The 27,071-nt window shown below is 42.7% G+C and overlaps 2 protein-coding genes across 2 annotated transcripts in view; one reads left to right on the top strand and one right to left on the bottom strand.

The window, feature by feature from the left end:
• Positions 1-15,948, top strand: part of BAIAP2L1 (BAR/IMD domain containing adaptor protein 2 like 1) — a 32,901-nt gene extending 16,953 nt beyond the window's left edge. Inside the window, exons 4-14 of the mRNA XM_054270924.1 lie at positions 6,359-6,420; positions 6,516-6,587; positions 6,917-7,054; positions 8,139-8,291; positions 8,714-8,881; positions 9,541-9,688; positions 10,747-10,954; positions 11,240-11,317; positions 11,660-11,825; positions 14,640-14,680; positions 15,218-15,948. Coding sequence (XP_054126899.1) covers positions 6,359-6,420; positions 6,516-6,587; positions 6,917-7,054; positions 8,139-8,291; positions 8,714-8,881; positions 9,541-9,688; positions 10,747-10,954; positions 11,240-11,317; positions 11,660-11,825; positions 14,640-14,680; positions 15,218-15,293 — 1,310 coding nt within the window. The 3' untranslated portion in view covers positions 15,294-15,948. The remainder of the gene's footprint in view (positions 1-6,358; positions 6,421-6,515; positions 6,588-6,916; positions 7,055-8,138; positions 8,292-8,713; positions 8,882-9,540; positions 9,689-10,746; positions 10,955-11,239; positions 11,318-11,659; positions 11,826-14,639; positions 14,681-15,217) is intronic.
• A 940-nt stretch (positions 15,949-16,888) lies between these two features.
• Positions 16,889-26,396, bottom strand: BRI3 (brain protein I3). Its single transcript, XM_054271149.1, has 3 exons — positions 26,181-26,396; positions 24,573-24,687; positions 16,889-17,277 (listed from the first exon to the last, which is right to left on the bottom strand). Exons 1-3 carry the CDS (start codon positions 26,347-26,349, stop codon positions 17,145-17,147), a joined length of 417 nt encoding a protein of 138 aa, XP_054127124.1. The 5' UTR covers positions 26,350-26,396; the 3' UTR covers positions 16,889-17,144.
• Between the last annotated feature and the right edge of the window lie 675 nt (positions 26,397-27,071).

The following is a 27,071-nucleotide window of genomic DNA, read 5'->3' as shown; positions in this document are numbered from 1 at the left end:
ATCAAAACTTTTGACTCAATTTCGATGTGAGATTTTTTGGTTTGGGGTTTTTTCTGGTCACTGCTAAGACTGTGAAACTCAGTGGCAGTTCCAAGGTGCTGTAATGAAAGTTGCAGTTATTCCTTGTGGTTCATTGCATTTCATGTAACATTTATAATGATGACTTAAATATTTACCCTCTCTGGTACTGGAAACTCATAAAAACTTCAGTTTTTGCTGCTTAGCATGATTTGTTTGTTCCATCCCTGCTGTAAAACAGGGATTATCTCTCTTGTATGATCTTCCTTAACTAATCTGCCTCAAACCAGCAGGGTTTCATCCAGGCAAGTTCAGGCTTGTGGCTCTATTGTAACTTATTTTCTTTTCACCTGCCTTGTGTGAAGATTACCAGTCCCTGCACACCACTGCAGCTCAGGTATGAAAAGCTGAGGTGCACAGGGCCTCCAAGGCCCTATGAAACATGAGTCCCTGACATACAAACTTTAATTGGTTTATATGTTTGGGTAAAAAAAAATAATAACAAAAATGCCTGCAGCAGACTTCATATATATTAGTAATGGAGTAACAGGTGGAAAAACAAGTTTGTAATTTTTCATGCATCATTTACATGGCATATACTTTTCCTTTTTTATAACATTAAAATTTAGTTTCTATGCTTACCAATCATCTGAGACAAGCTGAATATTTCATGTTGATTATCATCTGTTCAATGATATAGTATGTTTAAAAAAATTCTAATCTCTGAATTTTTTTTGACTGAGAGATCAAAACATCTTGTGAGAAATGGGGGAACTAGACTGCAGACTGAACTTTGCTGAATCTGCAGTAAAGTCACATTCCTCTTCAGAATACAATGTGAGTTAATGTTTTTGTTCCATTTCAAACAGGAAAATAGGAGCATCACCCCAAGAACAAACTGAGTAACTGGAAACGAAAATGGTCTTGTTAATCTCATAAATTCTCACTCTTGTCTAGCCTTATGTGGGAATAAGTCAAGGATTAGCAGTTCACTGCCCACTTTATAGCGTGGTATGAACTGTGTCACAGTTCTTTCTGAAGTCACCTGTGTTCAGCTGAAAGAATTTGGCATTAATTTTAATCTTGGTAAAGTATATTTAAAAAGCAAGTTGATCCTCAGGTTTAACTGAATATGGCTTATAAACAGGCATTGACTTTCTAAGGTATAAAGAGCTGAGCAGTATTCTGTCTCTTTTAGTATTTAAATATCCCAGAGTTTTAAAGAAAAATAATAATTTTAATTCAAGTAATTAAAATTCTGTCCTCTGTACTAGGAAAGTCCTAAACTATTTCACATGATCATCAATGAAGTTTAGGACAAGAAAAGGGTGACTATATATAGTTCTGATCCTGGGCCACAAAAGGAAATGATATCATAAGAGGTGCTAGGCTACTAGAATAGAAGTGAACTGTGCTCTATCCCTTCATTGTTTGCTTAAGTATGAAATGGGGAAAGGATCTTTGAATAAGAGGATTCTTTGGTGCTATGTGCCATGCTGAGAGCAATGTGTAACCTAATGACTGGGAAGTGCTCAAGAGAGCATTGCCAAGTGTGTGTCAGTGAGAAACAGACAGGCACTTGTATGGGGAGGCTCTATATGTGCAGGCAAACGTGTACATTGCAAAATAAAGCTCATATTTGGGAAGGACAGAACTTAGTGTACAGCATTTGCTGTAAAAGTAAAATGCTTAAAGTCCCCTTTGGTCCTACAGATGCATCTTGTGCCTAGAAAGTTCTGTGTGCTGGGTAAGGCAGCTGTGGACTCCTGGCCAAGTGTGTTTGCCGTGATATTACTGGAAAGAATTAATTGGACTGGATAAAAACAGAGGCTGAAGTTTTAGGCTGTTTTGGGTTGGGTCATTTGGATTTTTTTCACTGGAATCAGATGAAAATTCAATTGTGGTCAAAGACACTGAAGAAGTCAGCCAGGGCTAGAATACATTTTTCAGGAGCTCAGCAGTGGGAAGGAGCAAGTGGAGCACTGGGAGTTCATCAGTTCAAACACCACCAGTGCCCAGCCCACAGAATTAGCAACAGTGTCCAGCAATAAATCCTATTTATTGCTTACTGCTTACTACCCTGTCTGGCCGTGGAGGCAAGATACTGAGACTACTTATGCATCCTGCAGGACTGTTTATCTCTTCTGTATCAATGAGACTGGGAAGTAATTACTTATTTCCCTTAACCCTTAATCTGTTTTAAATTAACTCACTTATTTGCTTGTTATATCACAGAAACATTTGTGTTGTTCACAGCCTTAATGAGAACTCTGCATATTTTAAAATTAATCTCAGAATGCCATTTAGAATGTGAAGTTCTCCTTACTTCTATTTTTATTTTATTTATGTATGGCTCTAGCTGCCTCAGGTATTATAGCTAGCATGTAGAGTGGACTTAAAATACTTTACTATACGTTAAAATCTCTTCCCCTTTTCTTGATTATTCTTTATTTTTTTTCTCCTCTCCTTCACCTTCTGCAGTCACCTTCACAAAATGGCACTGGATGGTCATGTGTCAATGCCATTCTGTAAAATGAATTACAGAGAGATTCACTCCTGAATTCCTGTTCCATGTTTGCCCATGCAGTGAGGAAAGGCAGACTTGACCTAGTCCTAGTGATTTATGTGCATATTAGTGTTAATTCTACAGAGTGTGTTAAAGCATTCTGGACAAATTGTATCAGAAGAAAAGTGCACTTAGAGCTGGGCAAGTTTTGCATTGTTCTATCCTTCTTTATGATTTTCTTCCCTCATATGGTAAATTCCATTAAATCTTTTGGTTTCATTAAAGCATCTCTTGCACAGTTAAATCCTTCCTATCACAGAATGATAAATTTAACGTTTGAAGCTTGGCAGATGTTTTGTTCCATCATATTTATTTATTTGTTACACTGTATTCCTTTGAAACTTCCTATTTTACTACCTCCTGGGGGCTACAGTTTTCAAAGGACTTTGTTTCTAACTTTCCCATGTCATAAATGCCTTTTTTCTGGGCAGAGGGCGACCTGGAGGAAAGAGCATCTTGCCAGCAATAGCAGCTAATACCACACTTGGACTGTGCTGTCCCCATGTGCAGCTTTGACTCAGCCTTTCATTCTCTTGTTTAATAGAAATAATTATGTGGCTTCATCTCTAAGTCACAAAGGTAATCAACCTGCCCTGAATACAAAACAGGACAACAGGAGGTAAATGAGTGATATAATTAAGCATTTTGCCTGTTCCCAGACATCTAAAAAAGTCTCACTATTAAGAGACTTGAATTTTTTCAAGAGCAACCTCCTCTTAATAAAACAAAATTGAATTATATTTCAAGTAAGCTGATGTAGTTAATACTTTTATTGATTCTAATGTAGCTATTTGGTATTTAAAAGTTTAAGTGATTTTGCAGGTAGCTGTTGATCCTTGTTTCTATGACAGAACTCTATTGATTGAGTTCCATTTTTGTTTCTAACTTGAACAAATTCTTTTAGACTCCACAAGAACAGTCAACACAAGGTGAAAAGGTAAATAACCTGAACAATCAGCCAGTGCAAACAGTGAGGTTGAAGTGTAACTTCTGCAGAAGTCCTGGCCTCACAATGAGTATTTCTGAGGGAAATTGCTTTCCTTGGCTTTCATCTCCTGGGCAAGACAGTCTTTCAGGGATTTTTCTTGCTCAGAGGATGTTATATATGGAGAAATGACTGTTGCACCTTTTGGACTCATGGTTGTTTTGGGTTTTTTGGTAACAAACCCAACATCATTAATGAAATTCTTGTCTGTATTAGTTTCTCAATAGAAAATATAGATGCAACAAAACAGCTTCCCAAACAGCTCTCTAGTCTGTGATGTAAAACCAAACAAACATTATCATTTTATTTGTATTTCTTGATTTCCTGCTTTCTTTTATCAACATCTCCCTTTTTAAGTTGTAGATAAATATTCACAAAACTCTTCTAATTTTAAAAGCCCATTACAGTCTAAAATGTATCTTTTGAGTTGAGTTGTGAAACAGAAACAAAGTGCATTCACTTCTGGAGCCTTAAAATAACACTGCTCACCTCCGTTACTTCAAGTGTTTGTGTAACTAATTGTATTTACTTTTCTATTGCATGTGAGCAACTAATTACTGTAGCACCTCTTACTTCTCAGAGTATTTATATTGCTATAGTCACCAGCAACTTTAAATATAAACAAAAAACCCACAGCACTCTGTGGGCTGTATAGAACTCAGAAAAACTATAAATATTTTTAAAAATAAAATAAAAAGCACTCTTCTGTGACTGTGAATTCCTTTTCTTGCTAGTCAAGGGGCTGTCTGTTCTCATTGCACTCCAATTCTTTCCTCTAAGTGTCCTGCAGTGTGTTGTGCAGAGAGGTAGGGGTGGGCACTGGAGCAGGAAGAGGGATTCCTGAAAAGCCAGGACAGACACGTGTGTTTCCCCCTGTAGCACCTGTTGCTTCCCCATAAACTACAGTGCAGACCCACATTTTATAAGATTTAGTTGAAAACCTGCTGTGTCATGCTGCTTCACAAGAGATGTGGTCTTCATTTCAAAGTAGTGAAGATTTTGAGATGATGTAACTGGAGAATGATAAATTAGAAGGGAGAAAGGTGGTAACACATCCATGGACATGGGGATGCTTCTGCCTGAGAAGGTTACCAGGTCACCAACCTGCTCTCTGGGAGACAGGCTTGGGTGTCTGTGCAGATGAGAAAGAAAATAAGAAAGTTCTCGTAAAGAGTTCTGTCATTCATTTATTGAGCCATTTTTTTAAATTATTGGCATCTTTTGGGAGCTTTTCTGAACAGCTGAATTATCTGAAGCATTATGGGATGATAAGTTTTTGCTCAAGGATTCTCAAAGAATATAGATGGTAGAAAACAAAATTCATATTTTGAGGATGTTGAGCACCTAATGCATCCTTTCTATTTTAACTCAAAAAAAGGAAACTAGAATTGCACAAGATGGCAAATAGGAGGGACACACAGCCCGATGCAGTGACTGCCAGTGATGTGCAGGAATTACAGAACTGTGGTCACTGCAGCCCTGCCTGTGCACGAGGACAGCACAACTGCAGGTGCCTGTGGCAAATCCAGCTGTGACAGGGTGATTGAGGGATACAAGGATCACTGCAGGAGGTGTGCCAGGGAACCAGCTGTCAAACTGAACCTGCCAGTCCTGCCATGCAAATGGAGTGCCAGGAAAACACATCCCTAGTCAAGGCCTCCACATGCAGCCCAGTTTGTGGATCTGATCAGGGTCCCGGCAGTTCCAGCTCTGGCAGCGGCCCCTGGTCAGGAGCTGGGAGCAGCTGCTCTGATCTGGGCCCTTCAGCTGCTCTCCTCACAGTGCTGCCACCTCCCAGACAGGGCTGGCACTGTCTGTGTGCCCCTGCCAGGGCAGGGAAGGGCGTGGGGCTGACGTGGCTGTGAGCAGCAGGCAGGATGATGTGGCTGCTTCAGGCAGGGTGGTGTGGCTGCTGCAGGGGCTGGCACAGGCAGGGTGATGTGGCTGCTGCAGGCAGGGTGGTGTGGCTGGCACAGGCAGGGGGATGTGGCTGTGAGCAGCAAGCAGGATGATGTGGCTGCTGCAGGCAGGGTGGTGTGGCTGGCACAGGCAGGGCAGCACCAGCCCGTGGCTCTCACTGCTTTGCACGTACAGCCACACCCAAAGATGGAGGGATGTTTCCTCTGTATCCTCCTGAACAATTCAGCTTTCAGCTGCTCACAGTCCTGGCTGGGCTGTGTGAGTTTGTGCTGGAAGGCAGCAGAGCAGAGTGGGATATTCAGGGTCTGTTGTGAGGATGCTGAGGAATCTGCTTTGCCTTGGCTGCTGGTTAATGCAGCACAGGTGGGAATTCCTGTGTGGAGCAGGTCTGTTTTAGCAGGTGTGCAGTGAAGGAACTGAAAGGTTGCTTTGTTGACTCTGAAGGTGCAGTAACTTAATAAATATTGAAGTTTAGTTTTCAGACTATGAAATGGATAGCAGCTATTTGGGTAGTAACAACTTGTGTGCTATTCTCTGACTTGGCACAAAAAGAGGCTGTTAACTAAACCAACAGGAGCTGCTCTGGAGAGAAGGAAGAGAGAAGGAAGCATTTCCTGGCACTCCAGGGCCCTTTTGCATAACAATGCATGATTAGTTATTCTTCTATCACTTATGTACTGCTTGGTTTGTCTGTGGCCAGAGTTAATTATTCATTTCAGCTGCTGTGATGAGCAACAGCAAGAAATTTCCTACCCCTCTTAATATAACAATTAATGAGTATTTAGTTAAATGTATTTTATTACTGCTCTTTGTTAACTAACTTCAGAAGCCTAAGAAAGAAACCAATATAGTTGTATGTTTATCAACAGGCCAAGTTCTGGTAGAAATCTCAAGAACACACAAGAAACTTAATGACAGTCTAGAGGAGAGTGTAAGTTAAATTATTTCTTCTAATTAATTTTGCTTGTGAAATTATAAACTGCTTTTGCTAATTTTTAATAACCCTTAATTCATTTGTTTTTAAAGTTCAAAAAATTTCATAAAGAAATTATATCTGAACTGGAGAAGAAAACAGACCTGGATGTAAAATATATGACTGTAAGTACATTCAATTCTAAAACTCCTTTTTTATTTGTCTATTGCTAATCAAAGAATTCTTTTAGATGTTGTTTCCCAAGATTTAATTAATTGATACAACTTTAATAGAAATGCACTTTATATATATAAAGATGGCCAAAATTTTCATGCTTATTTAAGTTAAAAAGGGAACCCCTGTATGACTTCATAGCTCCTTATAAAACTACAGCAGTTGTTGAAGTCATTTGGGGTGTGTGAGCAATATCTGAGATCACAGTCATGCTTTTCAGTCCCTTACCCAGATACAGGGCTGAGTGCTTTATGAGATGATGTAAATGCTTTGATTGCAGGCAACTTTAAAAAGGTACCAAACTGAACACAGAAGCAAACTGGATTCTTTAGAGAAGTCTCAGGCTGAGCTGAAAAAAATCAGAAGGAAAAGCCAAGGAGCACGAAATGTAATGAAGTATGAGCACAAAGAAATGGAGGTCAGTGCATTGTCTCTTATTTGTTTCTTCCTCTGGTCATGAGTATGAGAACTGGTCAACAGAAAAAGTTAATGGTTCCTCAGAGCTGGTGTGTGCTGAAGGCACTCCTGGAGTTTGTGCTGCAGCTGCAGCTGAGCTCTCACTGCTCCAGTGTACATATTCAGAGACCTCTGGTTCCTAGATTTCATCCCTTGACCAATAATTGATCTGTAACTGCACCTTTATGCAGAGCTTTACCCAGGGAGCCAGCTAAACTATGTAAATTCTGTAGTAATTTGCTATAGAGTCATTTCCCTAAGCAGGTAGTGCCAACTTGTGTTAGTGCCTTTCCTACTGCCCTTAATGCAGCATTGCCATCTTGAGGTGAAATCTGAAATGGCAAGACACAGAAAGGAAACTGTTTTAAAATTAGTAAATCAGATTCTCATTGTTGTGTGTCTCTCTGAAATACTTGCCATAGATATTTTTATTTACATGACACTTGTACTTCCTGCTAGCTTATATATTTTTTTTCTCCATATCGATTTTAATTTTCAAAGAAATCTCTGTGTATAACACAGTACAGTAAGTGTAGGTAACAGTAGCTCCTATTTCTTACTGCCTGTCTTTTAACCTGCTTTCATAAGAGTTCAGGATTTTTGGAAGGTTCTGGGTCTGAGTTCAAGGATTAGCATTTAATGAATCCTCATAATCTCAGATAAATATAGTTCAGTCTTTTTAGTTACTCATATCCCCCCCTCCTAAATGAAGCAGAGATTCATCCCAGCTTTGTGTGAATAAATGGAGCTGTGGTGGTGCAGACAAAGGTCATTAGTCTAATTTGAACACACACCACACACATCCCCCTCACAACCCTAAATAGGCTGCTAATTGCCTGTAGGGACAATGTACATTCACCTGATGAGATCAGGGAAGTCAGATCTGTGCAGGAAAAGAGAGGGACTCAGAAGTAGAGCCAGCCTATCCCACCCTGCCTTTCCAAAAGCTTTTCTAAGGCTTTTAGAGTTTACTTAACTAATTAGATATAGCATCAAATAGAACTCAGAGGCTCTCTGTGATTCTTTTTTTCCTTTTTTCCCCTCAGTATTTGGAAACCGTGAGCTCTCGACAAAGTGATATTCAGAGATTTATTGCAGAAGGCTGCAGAGAAGCTCTCCTTGAAGAGAAAAGAAGGTTCTGTTTTCTGGTTGACAAGCACTGCAGCTTTACCCAGCACATGCACTTCTACCACGTTCAGGTCAGTGCTGTGAGCATAAACAGAAATGCAGGCACACAGGAGTATTGAATGTTTCCTGCAGCATGTACACCAGACTGTCAGAAATAGCTAAGAAAAACTGAAGTGCCAGACAAGTGTGCCCAGTTCACAGAAGATGTTTACAATACACTGTTCTATGAAATGTATTGTAGCAAAAATCAAGGGTTACTGTGAATTTTTTTTAATCATGTATTAAGAAAAAAACACATGGACTGATCAGATATTTCCATTATCTGACCCTGCAAAAGAGATGTTTTTACAACATCTTATTTGTTTCAAAGAGGTATTCATTAGAAGAATCTTAGAAAGTACTTCCATTTTGGTATAATGTAAGTTATCCAGTAGATTTGTGCCATTTTATGACAAAGCCTATCTTTGACAAGTACCTTTTAATTTGGATGCAGTGTGCAGACTTCCTAAAATCCAAGCTGCCTGGGTGGGAGGAAATCTGTAGTGATGCCACCAAAGTGCCTGAAAAAGTGAGAATGATGATAGATGAAATCAGGACCCCTGGCTCCACGCCAGTCTCGGGGACGCCGCAGCCCTCGCCCATGGTGAAGAGAAACACCCTGGTAAGCTGCTCCTCATGGGGGTGGAGAGGCTTCAGGGGGTTCTGCTGGACCTCAGCATGGTGGATCTCAGCTGGAATATGCTGGGCTTGGGGATGGAGCCACGATCACTAAGCTGAAGCTCTGGGGAAAATACCCAGTACGTGTCCAAGCAAGGCTCAGTTCTCAGCTGGGCACCCAGGGTTTCTCCTGAAGCACTTTTGTTCCAGCCATTCCATTTCCTACATTCTTGTCTCTAAGTAATAGCATTACATACTCAGTAGTTCAATGTAAACTTAAGAAAAATGTTATTTTCTATTTTCTTTTCTTCTTCATGTTTATTAGCTTATTGGAATACAGGTGAAATTCTCATTTCTGCTGGTTAGCTATGTCATCATTAGTTGTTGAATTTCTAAAAGATTAAACTTCTAAACAAGAAAAATCTGGAGATCATCATGTTATTTGCAGAAAAAAGGTTATTGTAGCCTTCCCAGTAGCAAGTGTTTATCAAACACTTACAAACCTTCAATCAGCAATTCCACAGGAGCACGTGGGCTTTATGTCATGTTTAAATGTGTATCCTTTAGGAATAATATTTAATTATTGCTCTCTAGAATTTAAACTTGCAAAAAAGTTACTGCTGTTCCCTCAGTATTTTGATACTGTTGTTTTTGTGGCTCCAGATTGGAAATGATTTTTATCCTCAAGAAAATGCATCCAAAGTGCCCCCAGCCCCCACAGGCAGGGCGTACACGAGCCCACTCGTGGATATGTTCAACAATCCTGCAACAGCTCCCAAAGCTCCTTCTGAAAAACTGAATCACTCAGCAGGTGAGTATCCCTTCCCTGCAAACTGGGTAAGTGTGAATGACAGCCTGCAGTGTTCAAAATTACCTCAGGGCTGCTCTGCTACCACGATGATGTGAATTTCAGGATGTATAGAAGAGTAGGAAATGGCCTTTACAAAGGATTTATATCATTTACCTAACAGGAGAGAGAGATGTGTTAAATGCAGGTCAGGATAAGGCATTTCTATTTTAATTACTTTCTGTGTGTCACTGATTAACCCAACTTAATTGCTCTCATGGCTTGAAATGTTATCAGCAGAAGGCATTCCATGATTTTGAACAGGACACATCTGAGTGTTTCAGTGCACAAACAAACACTGACTGTCTCACTCTGCCTTACTTTAAGGGCATGGAGCAGTAAGGGAGAAATGCACGTGGGACAAGATGCACACAGTCTTGTAGTTCTTTTCCTGAAATTTAAAATCCTAGTAAGATTTGCTTCCCAAGTGTCTAATATATTGATTTTTATACTTTCTGTGATATGCAAAACAACTAGGCCTAGACCACAGGATAAGAAATACAGAAGTCTTCAATGTGTAATAGAAATTCCAGCATTTCTTCCTTAAAAATAGTCAAATAACATACAGTTTTAAGCCCTCTTTTATATTTTTTCTGATAAACATCTGGTGTCCAGAAAGTGCTGAGTATCTTCAAGTCTTCTCAATGCTGAAGCTGAGTGCTGAGGCACATTTGAAAGCACCAGTTGGATTTTATACACGGTTCCATTTTTCAGAAGGGAAAATTGTCTAAGGTCTTTTACAGGTGTGATTGTTTTGTACTTTTCATGGCAAAAGAGGAAAGAGGTAGCCAGTTAAAGCTCACAGAACTTTTTCTGCCTGTTGGTTCCACTTTATTATGCTGAGTGTGTGCATATAAAGGCATATGCAGTTAAGAACTTCATGGTGATAAGAAACATTGGCAGTGAGAGGGTCTAAGTACAAAGTCTCCATTTTCACTTGAGTTTTCCTTTATTTTTTTCCTCTCAGATTACTAATTGCATTTATTTCTGTGTGTCCAACATTTTTTTTCTTTTTTTGACAGAGAATTCAGATGATGCCAGTTTATCACGTTCAACTTCTGTTGCCACGGGACTGAATATAATGAAAAGGCAAAAAGTGAAGACAATCTTCCCTCACACTGCTGGAAGCAACAAGACATTGCTCAGCTTTGCCCAGGGGGATGTCATCACCCTGCTGGTGGCTGAGGAAAAGGATGGCTGGCTTTATGGGGAGCACGACACAACCAGACTGTAAGATAATCATTACCCACCTTGAACATGAAGTAAAAGTGTGTCTCACCAGATTATGTTAGCAGATATTAGTAAATGGTTTTCCACCTTTTTTACTGGCTGTCACTGACTAGGGACTTGGGGTTTCCCTCTAAGGAAGAATCTCTACACATATTTAGTTTTACACACTCATTTGGCATAATTAGAAACTGGTTTCTTCAAAAGTCAAATCTGTTTGCTGACTACTGTTGTGTTTTGAAAGATCTTTCCAATTTTATATAATATAAAAGACCTTTCCCTTTACAGAAAAGGATGGTTTCCATCATCATACACCAGACCACTGGATGAATCAGCAGAAGAAAAAGCCTTTGCCCCAGTGCCAAGGTAACATTTTGGGTGGCACTTGCAGAAATGCCCAGACCTTCACTAACATTTATTTAAAATGTTATTTTTGTGCTCACGGTTTTTAAAGTTCAGTAACATGTACAGTAAATACTCTCTAATAGCCTGTAGTACAATGCCTTAATTATGCTAAGAATGTGTTTTAATGGTTAGACACAGAGCCAAGGAGTAGCTTTGGAACAGCTCTAACTCAGATTCCCCCTGGCTCCAGGACACTGCACCATTATTCACTTCCAGCTCGTGCACGTCTGAGCTTTCCCGGTGCTGCAGGGAAGTGCGAGCTGGATTCTGGCACCTGAGAATTTGCTGGGTTCTGTCTTGCAGCCCTGCACCAATCCGAAGTGTCAGCTCTGTGAACCTTGTGGAGAAGGGGGAGGTTGTCCTCCCACCACCAGACTACCTGGGGGCTGCACAGACAGACAGACGGATTGAGCCTGCCAAAGGCGCTGCTATGAAAACCCCGACGGACAGAGCGGAGCAGGCGGGCCCGGTGAGTCAGGGAACCCAATGAACCCAAACATTTCACCCTGCTCTGAAATGAGCCCTGGCAGCTCCCACCTCACCTACCTGTGCTGGAGCTCAGCCCTCTGACCCATCTGTCTGCAGAATATCAGGGGTTTTGGCATTTCAGTCCATCCATCCTAACAGGAAGGGAGAAGAACTGATCAGGGATATCACTGACAGGAGCAGGAGATTTACTCTGCACAGCAAAACTTCTCAGCCATGGAATTTGTTCAACATGAAAAGAAATTCTCACAGAAAGCAGTACAGATCCATCACCTCCAGTGATGTTAGGGCTGTGGGACACAGGGGACTTAGAGCAGAATAAACTCTGTGTAAACTCTGTGTTTGCAGCTATTGCCAGGGGAGAGCTGTACCAACTCCTGGCTGTTTTCAGCAAAGCTGCAGCTAAGTGAAAATACATTTTTATGAACAGATAATGTATAACAATGCTGTTATTTCTGCTGTTTAAGCAGCATTCAATCTGATTCAAAATGAAGACTAATCAAATTAGGCAACTACAAGCTTTTTCTTGCTGCTTGTTTAAGTATTTTGCTGATGTGTATATAAGGGTGATGTTTTGAGACTTTCTCCAAAACGCCTCTTGAAGCAGAGATCACATTTTGAAGGCAAAAAAAACCAAATTAAATAAAATAAGGTTAGCATTGCTAAAATATGGGACACTGTACCAAAGTAAGATGCAAAGTTCCATTAGTCAGTGCCATGGGAAACTTCAGGAGTCAAAGAATAATACAATTGGCTGCCAGCTAAAAAATGGTATTATTTATTGACTAAAATTTTTTATCTCTCAGTCTAGGATCCAAACAAATTTTGGGTTGACCTGCTGACAGATGTTTTTGCTTTCCAAGTAATCTGGTGAATCTTAGAGTAGATATTGAAGTGGCCTTTACAATCACTTTTGTAATCAAATCACAGACTTGTGTCTAGTTCTTAAAAGAACAGGTTACCTCACTTTACAAATATAAAAAGTGTGAAAGAAAGTATGAAAGTTGTTGTTGGAGATTTGTGAAACCCCTCTCAGTTAGAGATCTTACTCCATTTCACTATGAGTCATGTTTTGGATACCCTTTTTTTTTTCCAAATCTAAATATTCCTACAGAAAAGATTTGCACTTTTTGGGGGAGCCAGAACAGTTTAATCTTAGCATATAAATTTGAATCCACATTCAAGTAAGTGGGTTTATTTCTCAGTAATGAACCTTGTGGGGTAGGAAGCGTGTAGTTTGTGCAGTGATGTTTCTGGGACAATGTTTCTGTGAGGAATGAAGCTTTGCTGCTCCATAAAATGACTATCAAGAAATATTATCTAAATCTCAGTGTTCAGTTACTTTCAAAACAAACATCTGGGAATTCCTAAAATTATTCTGAAGACCAGCATCTGTATTTTGACATATTTGTGGTTTTTATTTTTGAATGAGGAAGCCATGAGCCGTAGCAATGGTGTAATGTCAGAATTTCTGGTGGCTCCCTCAGCCTGTGTTGCTGTAGAAGCCTGCAGGATCCACATGGCCTTCAAATGTGATTATGTCCAAAGCCCTTGGGAGGTGCCAGTCCAGCAGGGAGAGTTCTGTGCCCTGGGAGCAGGTGACTGACTAAAGAGCTTAAAGAATTACAGAATGTGTGAAATGGTCTCAGGATCCCTGCACTGTTCTGCTGGGGGCACTCCATTCTCAGGAACAGACACCTTAAAGGCTGTTTTGGTTTGTGGCATTAGGTCAGGGGGTTTAGGAATAAATTTAAGGCTTGTGGACTAACATTCCTGTTGAACCAGAAACTCAAGAGGAATGGCAGATCAGCCAGTTGGCAGAGCTTTAATTAGAGCTGTACAATCTCTTTGGAAGCCAGAATGGAAACTAATAGCTCCTAGGAGTGGAAAACAAATACATCTTTTTTTGATAATCTAAATTTCTACAGGGAAAGAAAAACTAAAATAAACTAGAACTTCTGGAGTATAGAACAATGACCACTTTTGTTGAGGCACCTCCTAACTCAGAGCAGCTGCTGTGACCCCATCTTAGGACAACTCTAGAGGAGAGCTGCTGCACTTGCAACCAAGTGTTTTGTTCCAAAGTCACTGTTTATTTTCATTCTTGCAGAACTTCCTTGTCTTTCCTGCTTCCGTGCAAGTCCCCAAGCCCCACATCTCCATAGGCTTTGGAAATGAGCCCAACATTATCCTGGGCTGCCTTGGACATTCCTACAGGATTTACAGACATGTAAAACAGGCTGCTCACTGGGCCTCCTATGCAGAAGCAGGAAATGATTCAAGGCATCTTATTTTTGTTTCAGAATACACAGAAAAAATAGCTCAGGATTTCAAGAAGGAGAGATGAGGAATGGTCCTTGACAGTTAAACTGTTCCTGCTGTGCTACACAAGGCAGTAATATGCACAACAGTATCAATTATAAAAAAAAAAAACTTTAATAGTTGACATAGTTTTGAGGAGGGTTGGTGTTCAGTAAGATTTAATTCAGGCATGTTCATTTTTCTTAATTTTAAGGGTTAATTAGGCCTAATTCTAAGGTCTATCTACAGCTGATGTACTTGAGCAATTTCATTGGAGTCACAAGCCAAGCATGAGTTAAGAACCTGCTGAATGAGGTCCTGAAACAGCGTGTCTGGAATGGAAAGCCTGGCAGGCTTTGCTTCAGCACTGAAATTTTAAGAATTAAAACCAAACTGGCCATACAGATTAATTACAGGGTCTCTTTCCCTTAGCAGGACAGCAAGATCACCTGTAGCATATTTCTACGAATTCATGTGAATTTTTTTTGTTTTACAGAAACCTGACATGAATGGCATTATAAAACCACCTTTTCTAAGGTAAAATAGTTTTACACTGATTTTGTTGTGTTTTTATATTGGCTTATTTTATTTTATTGATTATAAGGGGAAATAAGGATGTATATAATAATATATCATTAATTTCTCTGTGACCTTTCCCAGTCACTGCTAGAACAATATGGCGAAAATTAGTTGCACTTTCCTCAAGGGTGGCATCAAGTGCAGCACAATACACAGGCCCTTCTCAGAAAAACATTTCTCCAGTAGCTTGACAGGGAGCAGGACTTAAAACCCTTCTTTAACTAATTTTGAGGGTTAAAAGCAAAAATCTTTGAAGACTGGGAGCTATTTAAAAAGTCCAGATGTAACTGGGCATTAACTTCCCATATTTCTGGCTCACTGAAAAGTGATTCTTCATATGTAACCTCATTTTAAAAATTCAAGTTAAACTAAGGGTTGCACAGAATCCCTGAGTCTCAGAGCCATAAGTTACTGTTTGACAGTGAAGGACTTGATGAATAAATTTGGGGTTGGATTGCAGAAAGCCTTCAAGTAACTTGATGCATTTCTTTTCAGTGGAGAAAACCCCTTTGCAACAGTGAAACTCAGACCCACAGTAACAAATGACAGATCAGCACCGATTATCCGATGAACACAAGGGTCAGACACCTGCTTCCTCCTCATCTACACCCAGTCTCAGCAATGACAATTACTATCTCAACTTGTCCTAAAAATTTATTTAAATGTAATTACTGTACAATAGACACATACTGGAATGGAGCTCTGATGTTTTTTAAACCTGTAGTTTCTAATGAAGTAATTGCTTTGGGCTAGTGTTTGAGCACTTGGGCTTGATTTTACAGTATGCCTTTTTTGTAGTAGAAATTGTGAAAATACTGGAGATAGTTTGGATACTCTAGTGAATCAGAATAAGTAATAGCTCAGAATCTTTGGCATTCATTACTTGGAAGCTGCAATGGTAAGTTCTAGAATATAAACCTGCATATGCCATCTAAAGAAGACAACAGTGATTTTTTTTTTTTCAAACAGAAGAATGTAACAACTGCCTTATTCCAGAATAGAGAATTGCCTGTATAAATGATTATATGTTATTTTGTGTAAGAAAGATACCTTAGGTTATAAATAAATATTTATCCCCTTAAGAAGAGACAACTTGTAATGCTTTGCTTAATGTTCATTACACAAATTTCAAGTCAACAGAAACTCATCTGCAGTCTAATGTTACACTGTCAACACATTCTTCAGTGATAATTTTGTCTTTAAAAACTGCTGTCAAACTTAGTCTGATAAAAGGTCATAATAAAGCAGTGCCATGTTTTTCTCTCAAATGCCAATATAAAAATCTGCCTTTGAAGTTCCTCCATTACTGTAGCCTACCCAAAAAAAAAAAAAAAAAGCTTAAAATTGCAAATTTTTAGTTAAGGAGCTGAGCAAAGGCCTGAGTGCTGGCACAGTGCAGCAGCTGAGTTAAGTGAAACTGAGCTTTTAAACTTCAGCCAGAGCAGAATCCTTACTCTAAACCATTCCATTTTACACGTGCACGTTTCCTGCAGCATCTCCTGGCTCATTCCTTTAGTGGTGCCTACTCCTACTACTATAAACAGGGAATTCAAGTCATGTGAAATGCCTTTCAGTTACTTAATATCAAAAAATAGTATATGAGCATGTGCTGGCTGCTCTGACCCTGCCTTTCAAGTTCAAGGCCGAGGACAGTTTGCCAGAGCACCCTGCATAACCACCCCCATCCCCTCTGAATCAGCAGCACCCCCACCTGAGCCCATCTTCTACAGCACAGCAGAGGCAACTCAACCCAGCCTGTCTGAGCTTGCAATAATTCAGCATCAGAATTCAACCATCTAAGAGGCAAAAGCCTTTACTCAGGGCAGCTCATGGTTGGCAGTGCCCCAGGCTCTTCCTGCTGCTGTCTGTGAACCAACTCCAGCCCCTGCATGAAGCACAACCCTCACTAATTAAAACAGGGCTCTGATTGTGTGTTAATACTTGTGCCTGCAGTGGGGGAGAGGAGCAGTTGCCATAGAGGTAACACACACAGCACTTACAACACTTCCCTCAAATACCTGATGCCCTAAACATGTACAGCCTCAAACATCATTTATCATCAGCACAAGGATTCTGGCAAATACCCTTTGTTGTACCTAGGATTACTACTCTGCTTTCAGACTACACCAAACATGTCAGTAACATATTTAATAATCCAGCCACAAGTTGAGGATTGCAAAAGGAAAAGCAATTTTATTTAGTTTTCAACAGGTGCCACTAAACATGGAAAACAAGTCAGGTTTTCATGTTTTGCAATGCACATGCTCATAAAAGATTAAGTTTAAATTACATGCAAGAGACTAAATTCCTTCACACTTTACAAAACAGGTCTGAAGCAAATAAAATGATTGTACATGACATTTACATTAGAAAGAGTATGCTAACAGTTGTAGCTTCAGTAAGCACGTCCACATTCAGCCCCTCAGCCAAAAGCTGCCCCACAGTTGGGGCATCTTCTCTGCCTCAGTGCAAGGCAGAACAGAATCCCAATTGGAAAGAATACAATGGCACACAAAACACCAAGACAGGTGAAGGTGTCCTCCAACACGCCAACCCTGCAAAAAGGGAAAACAGACTCAGTCAAAGGACACTCAACAAGTTTGCCTTCAAATCACCACTCAGTGCTTTGGCAGTCACGAGAAACCACACCACTTTATAGAGCAAGATAAAGTACAAGGTCTGGAGTTTGTTCCTGGTTTTTACTTCTCAAAACTGATCTCTCTTTACAACTGCAGAGGAACTAATTATTGATGTCACATGTCTCCAGCTGACTCCCAACTCCACGACCACATGGAAATTTGGTTTCAGCACAGTCCTATGACAGCAGAAATTTACCTCCATTTCAATCCCTGACTCCTTTCTGAAGTGCTGTATCTGAGCATCCCCCAAAATGAAGACAGACAGTAAACCAGACAATTCAGACTTTAGAAATTTGTGCAGTTACATAATCACGATCTGGAGTTTAGTAAAACACTGGAACAAGATGTATCCTCCTGGTACGGTGCAAGTCAAGGCAAACAGAGCTGAGTGACCCTGAAGTGCAGGCTGTGAGCAGGGTGCCAAGGCCAACAAGCTGCTGTTCCCTGGGAGCAGTCAGGGACAAGCTCTGGGATGTGTAAATAGAGCGAAGGAAGGAAGGCACAGGCTCAAGAGACCATTTCCTTACAGCAACTGCCTGAACCTCTGCAACCTGACTAACCCTGGGAACCATTGATGGTGGCTGGTTCCCTCAGCCACCATCAGGAGCCAGAGGCTTTTCCAAGAGTTCTTGATCTTCTGCTGCTTACACAAGTTCATATTCCCCTTAAGCTTTCCCTCACTTTAATGCACTTTATTTCTGTTTGCAGAGATAGAAGTTAACTCTGTATCGGGTATAAAATAAAGGAACTGTCAGGTTCCCACTGATCCCAGCAGTAGCTCTATCAGTCATGTCCTCAGATAACATCCTTTTTAAGGCAACTAAAAAACACAGACCAAGTTCATATCACCACATAGATGTGAGTCTCAGCACAAAGTGTCCCACAGCTCAGAGCTGGGCAGCCTGTGCTGGACACTGTGGCTATTTTCACAAACTCAGCATAACATGAGCCATGGGGAGAGAACAGGAGGCTCTCCTGAAGGGCTGTGGAGCCTTGGGGAGAGAACAGCAGTACCTGCACTACTGAAACTCACTCTACAAAATGTGGCCCAGCTCTGGCAAAAAGGGTAAAGGGTCAGATCTGAATTCATGAGGAGTGCATCTTGAAGCAGAACACTTCTGCAGAGCTCCTCTCTCACTGTTCTAATCTCTCTGGGCACAGAGATATCCAATTCAATATTCAAGTAATCTTGCATTGTTGTGGCAAAACAAAGTGCCAACCCTGAGAGCTGGAGCTCCAGAAGTGCCATCTCCTGGAACACTCTGCTACTGGAGCTGGAATGCAAAGAAATTCAGGACTGTTGGAACACACCAGTAACAGACACAGGGGCAAAAAGGACACTGCAGTGTCCAGCCAGAACCATCAGGTCTGGATGAAGCAGCTGAATTTGGCAATTTGCACTTGGGACGTGCAGGAAATGCTGACCAGCCTCAGACCAAACAGAAAGCAGCAGCACAAGCTCAGGAGGTGAGGCCTCTGCTTCTCCCCAGGTTAACCCAGTAACACACTGGATGTATGGAGAGGCTCAGACACACTCTTGAGCTTTCTGAGTAATTCAAAATTCAGTTTTCACACTGCAGATCCACCCAAGACAGGCAAAGCCCCTTTTCCAGGCATTTCAATGACATCACAAATAGCATTATTTGGAAACTGCCCACAGCACATTACAGCTGTTGTATTTCCTGCTCTGCTGTTACACTAATGCCTTCTTTTCCTTTCACACACACTGAGCAGTTCCCTCCTGCAGGCACCCAACTCCTGCTTCACTGCTGTTTTGAAATCCTCTCCTTGTCTCCTAATAATTCCATATTCAGTTCCTGCCCTGACACCTCCATTTGTGACAAGTAAGCCAGTGTGCTCCGTTAAGAGTATAAGCAGTCTATTGATGTGACCTTAAAGAACAAACACACTAATCAAACACAGAGGGATCAATGGGGTACTGCTGGTCAGCCCCAGCAGTGATGGGCACAGCCCAACCCCTTCCAATCAACCCCCTCAATCAGCTTGCAGGGCCCACTGGTCACCACATGTCCTTGACACTTTAAACAGAATTTCTTTTAAACTCCCTTCCTCCTAAACAGTTACTCACGAGTGTTCAGTGGTAGTGCAAACTACAACTAAAAATGTAAAAACTGCCATTCATATTCAACAGCAGGCCAGCAGCAGAGCAAGGCAGCTGCAGGGACACTCAGCAGAGCTGTGCCTGCCTGACCCCACAGCACACCTGATGTTTCTGAGCTCCTATCATGTCTGACAGTGTGATTACAGCATTAGCCACACAAACACTTCTTGGCTTCTGCTGATTTATGTCAGCACCTAATTTTAGATGAACACTTACCCAACCACTGCTTAGCCAGTTACTAAATTTAAAAAGAAAAAAAAATACTTTTTATAAGGGAGATTATGGATACTTTTTGCCTGTATATCTTACCTGAGATGAGGAGCAATTAGAGATTCCATATTCAAACTCTAGATTCACCAACATAACCAAACATAAATTTTCTTCTACAGCATAAACCACATAAAAGCTGATTATAACTGCACCACTCCCACTCTAAAAATAAAGTGGAAAGGTTTATTTATACTGCAAGCAGCATCTTGCATTTAAGCTATGACTGCAGCTGCCAACTCCATACAGTAAGGTCAATTATGCCCACTGACAAGTACTTGAAACCAAATTGTTTTCCAGATAACCCCTTTTTTCAAAGTAACTCTCACATTAAGATCTTAAGTCAAATGCTCAGGATGAGAGGGCTGATAATGAGATCTGTGAACACAGCATTGGTCTGATTTAACACATGCAATTTTAGACTTATCACTACATCACAGTATTCAAATGTGGGCTTATCAGCATTTTTTAGACCTTACAAATACATTGAAAGGGTCACCCCAGGTAATCAGAGACAGGCTGATTGTACCACAAGCTCTGCAAGACATGAAAAGAAACTGCACTGAAAAAAACTGCTGTCCTGCACAAAGATCACTGACCAACCATCTGGAACTCTCAAATCATATCCCATCTCCTGCCACAGAGGGAGTTTCAAAATTTAGATTTGAATGGGAACATCAGACCAGGGACAAGCATGATTATAGCAGCTACACACTACATTCAAAGAATATTCACATGAAGTTTAAATAATAAACAGCTATAGAATACCTGTATCCCGAGCAACCTTTTATCAAAGCCAACACATCATTTGTGACTGAAATAATGGAAGACCAGAAGGCTGAAATTTGGAAGGACTCGATCACCTAAGTGCAATTTTTCTAGAGCCTATTTCCTCAGAAGATGTGTGTAATTGACAAAAACAAAATTTCAGCTGAAACCTGAGAACTTATAACTTTCTCAAGTTAAAAAAAACCCCAATAAATAAAAAAAATATAAATCAAAACAACAGAACAGCACCTGTGGCAGGGAGAACACTGTAAGACATCTCAGAATAAATACAATTTTAATTAAACTTGTTTCATCTTCCAGTTCAGGAAGAAGCTTCAGTGTTGGCATAATCTGAGACCCACTACACTGCTGGTCCAGCAGATGCACTGTAGCTGTCAGAAGTGAAAGCTGCAGCAGTGTGAGGTCCTTTCCCTTGCTCTTTCTCCCAGCTGAACAAAAAAAAAACCCAATAATAAAAACCCAACAAGGCCCATCACAGGCTCTCCCCCAGGTTTTGAGGGAACTGGCTTTTGCAGTCATCAGATCAAGAAAATGTTTTTGCAGTTTTTAAAAGGAGCTTTCTTCTGTTAAATAACAGGAAAGCAAACATTCCTCAGCAGTTAGTTATCACCAACAACAAAAGAGAGAGAAAAAGAAAATGAAAGTGGCCACAAGTAAAGCAGCCAGGCTGCATTCTCCAAGCTAAAAGGATAATTCCACAGCAGGATATCTAAAGGCAGTGCCTGTAATGACTCAACACGCACTCAGGAACATAAAATGGTTTAAAAGCAGGACTTGGCCAAACCTTAAATGTCAACTAGAAGCCATAAAGCTGACAAGATTGTGCAACTCAGTTTAATTCCCTGTACATCAGGGCTGGGAGAAGAACACACACTGAGAAAACAGAATACAACCACCAAAGCCATTCTGAGAGTGCAGGGAAGGATGAAGCACATTAAAACTGGGGTCTGTAACTAAAAAGCAACACTGACCAGTGAGGAATGAGCTCAATGTGAGGAACAGCTCTAAGCAAGAGCCAGGAGAGTCATCCCTCAGATGGCAGCAGTGCTTCAGAGGGAGAAGGGCAGGAATGCAATTACCAGTCACCACAGGCATATTACCAACTTCAGACAGGCTACTGCTGGAGAAACTTTGTACTTTTTATGACTAAATACCATAAAAAAAGCCTAAAGATGGACTGTACTGGAGCCAGCTTATTAACTGCAAGAGCACTCGTGACTGCAGTAAAACAGACACCAATTCAAATAAGAAACCAGTACTGCATATTTCTCCTCAAGACCACATATTTTAAGCTGGAAATAGTTTTGATTTCAATCAGCACCACAAATACATGCCATAGGGCAACAGACTGCTTTGTATTCCTGATGGCAGAAATCCTTTCGATGGCCTTTAGGTTCCTCCATGAATTACATCATCCCACAGCCACACACAAGGCTCCTCCTGGTGATCTAAAGCACATGGACTTCTCTAACATTCATGCACCATCAAATCAGGAAAGTAACAGGACAACTGACCTGGTGTTGTCATCTTATTGCAGGGGTTCCATACTGCTGTCTCCTTATCACAAAAGTTTCAGACCTTCTGGTGTTTCTCATAGGCATCTCCCCAGAGCACCGACTCTTCTCCACAAAGCAGCCACTGACCCCAGTTCCCTTCTCAACCTCCCTCCCCATTCTTTTATAGCACTCTGCTTCTCATTGCTTACACCTGTGGCCTGTTAAAGTCAGGCCCGTTCCTGATCTTTGATAATTGGCCCAGCTGCAACTCCTTAGGGGTGAGATTACTTTCTACACTATCTTTGTTTTCTTATATTCTACCCCCCTACAACCTGGCAGTTTAATAACAAAGTATTTTATGTACCATTAATAGCTTTTAATATTTCTCAATGCCCCTTCAACATCTTTTCTGTTCAGGGCAGTATTCAGAGTGTAGCTGCACATTGCATTCATCATAAAATAGGTTTCCAGGACATGAAAGTAAACTAGAACTGTGTTTAAGGTCTTGAGAAGTCAAAGAGGACTGAGATTTTTCTCAATCAGGACAATTAGGGAACTAACATTGTAATATGGCAAAGGAGACTGACACACCATGACTAGATACAGTTACTCATCCTTGGGATTCCCTGATCCAGAATATTTCACAGTTCTCCTCACAATTTATTTTTTTCAAAGCCTAAAACAGAAACTAAGGATCCAAGAGTAAACTAGGATTTTGTAGAGAGTTTTTTGCTTTAGAAAAGAGTCCACAATGGGTACTTCCAGCTGGGCATAGCTGATAACTTAAGAAAGCTACTCAAGTGAGATCAGTTAAAAACACCTAACAACACACTGCTCATTTTCAAAAATTTGGCCGAAGTTATACATTATATGGGCAAGTGATTGTTTAAAAGTCTTTCCTGGACCATCTCAGGAGCCTCAAGCTTGTCTGAGTTCAGCAAGTGTTTGGACAACTCTCAGGCTCACAGTGGGATTCTTGGAGTGTCCTGTGCAGGGCCAGGAGTTGGACTAGATGATCCTAATGAGTCCCTCCCAACTGAGCATATTCTATGAACTTCCAGAAAAAGAAAAAATTATAGCAACAATTATAGCTACCCATTTTAAGCTATTTCCAAGAGCAGTTCCCTAATGAAATGTTTTGAGCTGTCGTGGGGTCAGGGCCAGAAAACCTGTGTCTATAAATACCCTGCCTGCCTCTCTCCAAGCCATGCACAACATCTGCCCTGTCTCCTGGCTGAGCTACAGCATCAGCATGCGTTGATGCAATCACTCAGGTGGCAGGATCTACCACATCCTCTGAACAGCTCAGCACTTGCTTTCCCCCAGTGTAAAACACACACCTCCTAGATCAATAGCTCTAGCTGGTACAGGTTTTTCAGCCTTAACTAGTGCCATTTCAACAGGCACCTGTTTTTACATAACACCACAGGATGCTTCTTATTTGAATCCACCTTTGAAGGCAGGTATTGACTTTCAGACAAGCAGCAACTTTACCACTTGGGTTACAGCCTCTGCCATATGACATCCTCTGTCACACTCATCACACACCACACTGGAATCCCTTCAGCTACTCAGGCAGGTTCCCTGCACCTTCTGAAAGGCAAGGAAGGGCTCACACCTGCAGAGGATCAAGTGCCTCCTTGCAAGGGTAACTCCTGTACACTTTACCAGAGGGGATGAGCCTGCATTTGAGTCACAGCTGTGCCTGAGCTGCACCAGCAGCAATCCCTCTGCCCTCAGCCATGGCCAATATCCCAGGAAGAGGAGAACTGAGAAGTGAAAGGGACTACAGCTGACTTACAGCACTAGTGAGCAAACGGAGTGCCTCCTTCCTTTTTATGGCTGTGATCTCCAAGGGGGAAGTTGTTCTCTTGCTGCAACTCCATGTAACAGCTGACCACTTTTTTTTGTTTTCATCACTGCAGCAGACTGACATTTTTGGTCTGGTCTATCAATTTCTCTGCTCTTCTGCAGTTAGAGGACTTTTAGAGACCTTTTAAAGCTTTAAGCCACCAATGTTTTCAGCCAATTCTGACAATCACTCTGCCCGGTTTTGCAAAGTTTGGACTGGGAACGGAACACACATCACAACAGCAGAAGTTCTTCCACAGTACTGCCAGAAAACCAGAAGTGACTATGATCAAAGATTACACAGTTTCACAATAAAATCATACTACTCACCATCACCAGGCATAAACACATCAGAAAGGACTTCCTGTCACGCTTTCCCCCAAGAACTGACCTGTTACATCTGTTACTGAAGTGCCATTTTGTTAAAAGTACCACTTACAGATCTTCCTCCATCTTAAAGAACAAATTCATGTTTGAAGTGTCTTGCATTATTTATAGCCCATGTCACAAGCCCACCAGGACAAGCTCACACCACACAAACCAAAGCATTCCACTCCTGGATCTCAGTGCCTTTTCACTTAATTGTAATACACACAAAGAAAGGCTATTGAAGACCAAGGAACCATATGGATACCTCTATCTTAAATAACAAAACACTGATTTTAATTCCTCAAGAGCCATTTTACCTGCAGGCAGGACAGCCACCAACGACTACCACAGAGGTGGTGGTGGCAGGCTGTTGGATGATGGTGTACGTGCTCGAGTAGTTGGGCTGCGATGTTGGTGGAGGAACAGCATACCCTAAAACAAGAAAAAACCCTCAATCACCACACAGAAGGCACAAAGAACAATGATAATTTACAAGTATGACAACAAAACATGGAAAATAATAAACAGGAATGCAGTCTTGATTAAGCACTTTAGAAAAAATCAGAACTGGAAAACCTGGCACATCTAATAACAAAGCCACTTCATAAACCCAAGTATCAATTTAACCATCCCAAAAGGACACTGAGCTAATAATTAACTTCAAGATTTTGTTTCAGTGCTGCTGAGCACCCAGGAAAAACTGTTTAAACAATGACCATAGCTTTCCCTATGGATGTTATATATCAAGAACGCCCCACTCCAACAGACAAATGATTTGAAACAGAATAAATGTTCCTCTAGTTTCACGCTTTAATTCCATATACTAAGTTTCTAACTGGAAAGTGAGGTAGGAGTGATAGCATGCAAGTAGAAAGGGATGGCACAGGAAAAAATTCCAACTTTCTGAAAGTCCATGTTGTTAGCAAAAGAATGAATAATTTTCATGGCTGTAGATAGAAGACAGAAGGCTTTAAATGCTTTATTAAAAACTTTAAATTATATCTTTAAAAAGCTTTTGAAATGGATGGTTAGATGCATGCAGTGTAATAAAGGCACATTTTGCCCAGTTATAATCCATTTTGAGCTTATTTCCCAAGTTCTCAGACTTTCTTCAATCAAGTTATCTATCTGTGAAGTCTGGCAACCCCACTATTCAAACTGAAAATAACCACTAATACCTTATTACAGGAAAACAAGCTTTACGTTATCAACAGGAAAATCAATCTATAGCCTCAGGGCTCGGCTCAAAGACTGGGGTCTGTGTCTGCTGTGTAACTTTTGAAGCACTTCTCTTTCCTGAGAGGCTACTTCTTTCTCGGGCAGATGTTAGTATTAATTGTTAATGAAAGTACTGCACCTACTCACCTGCCTAAGTCTCTCCCAGACTACTGAAGTGTATCAGAAAAACCAAACATTAACCAGAGTACAGCGGAGTGCAGGCAAAGAACAAGTTTGGGGTCTGTTTCGGTGCCAAGCAGAGCTGTGGCTCTGCCTTTACTCCGAGGCAGAAAAGCCGCGCGTCTGAGGAACGGCAGCGATCCCAGCCGGGATTTTGGGGCGAGCACAACGCAAACACCTCGGGGGCCCCGAGGGAAGGAGGGCAAAGGGAGATGGCGCTTCGAAACACCAGGATCCCGGCGCACCCGCCCCCCTCCGAGCGGGAGAGCCGCGGCAGCCCCAGCGCCTCCCGGTGCCGGGGGAGCCGCACGCGGGAGCGGCCCGGAGCTCCCCGCTCCCACCGGCCGGCCCAGCCCGGTTAGCGAGCCCGCGGCCCCGGGGCACCCCCGCCCGGTCCCGGGAGCTGAGGGCTCTCCACAGCCGCCCCCCGCCCCAGCCAAGGGGCAGCGGGGCGCTCGGGTGCCCGCTCCGCACACCGGGGACCCCCCGCCCGCAGCCCCCCGGAGTCGGCGCCGCCCGTGACCCACCTGGGGCGGCCGCGGCGCCCGGGTAGGAGTACGGCGGGGGCGGCTGGAAGCCCGGCTGCGGGGCGGGGATGGCTCCGTAGTTGCCGTGCCCGTAGTCGTAGCCCGGCGCGCCCGGCGCGGCGGGGCTGTAGGCGGGGGGCCGCTCCTGCAGCAGCGGTTTGCTGTCCATGCTGGGCCGGCGCTGCCTCGTCCCGCGGGGCCGACCAGGAAGCGGCGCCGGGCCCGGCGCGCGCCGGCCGCCCCGCCCCGCCCGAGGGCGCCGGAGCTCGGGGGCGGCGGCGGCGGCGGCGACGTGAGGGGCCCGCGGCGGGGGGAGGGGACGGCGGCGGCCCCTCCCCAGCGGCGCGCGCGGAGCGGCGGCCCCGGTGCTGCGCTCGCGGCCGGTCACGAGGCCGCCGCGCCCCACGTGACGCCGCTCCCCGAGCGGCGCGCGGCGGCTCCGGCGGGCGGCGCAGGGAACCTTAAAGGCCTTAAAGGGGCCGCGCCCCGCCGGCACCGGCACCGGCACCGACTGCCCCGTACCGGCACCGACTGACCCGCAGCCTTGTGCCCCGGGCAGCGGGGCCGCGAGCACGCTAGGAGTACCGGGTTCCTCCCGCTCGGACACCGGGAGCAGCCGGCAGTGCCCGAGGCTCCGCTCAGCCCCCGCTCAGCACCGCTCCCGCCCGTGCGCTCTCGCAGCCCGCGATCCCCAGCCCTGTGCCCCGGGGTGACCCTGCCCCCGCAGGGAGCTTGGCCCGGATCAGCCACAGGGCCCCTCCAACCCGAGCCATTCTGTGAAATGCCGTCCGTGCTGGAAGCCGGCGGGCTGGGAACGGGGAGGATGGGGTTGGTTATCGCAGTGACTTCTGCAAACTCTCACATCGCCACTGCGAAGAGCCGCACGTGAGC

The sequence above is a fragment of the Melozone crissalis genome, unplaced genomic scaffold (assembly GCF_028551555.1).
Source record: "Melozone crissalis strain CALT ecotype California unplaced genomic scaffold, PUWL_Pcris_2 ptg000012l_1, whole genome shotgun sequence".
In the NCBI taxonomy this organism is placed as follows: domain Eukaryota; kingdom Metazoa; phylum Chordata; class Aves; order Passeriformes; family Passerellidae; genus Melozone; species Melozone crissalis.
This window is presented reverse-complemented; position numbering and strand designations above follow the sequence as displayed.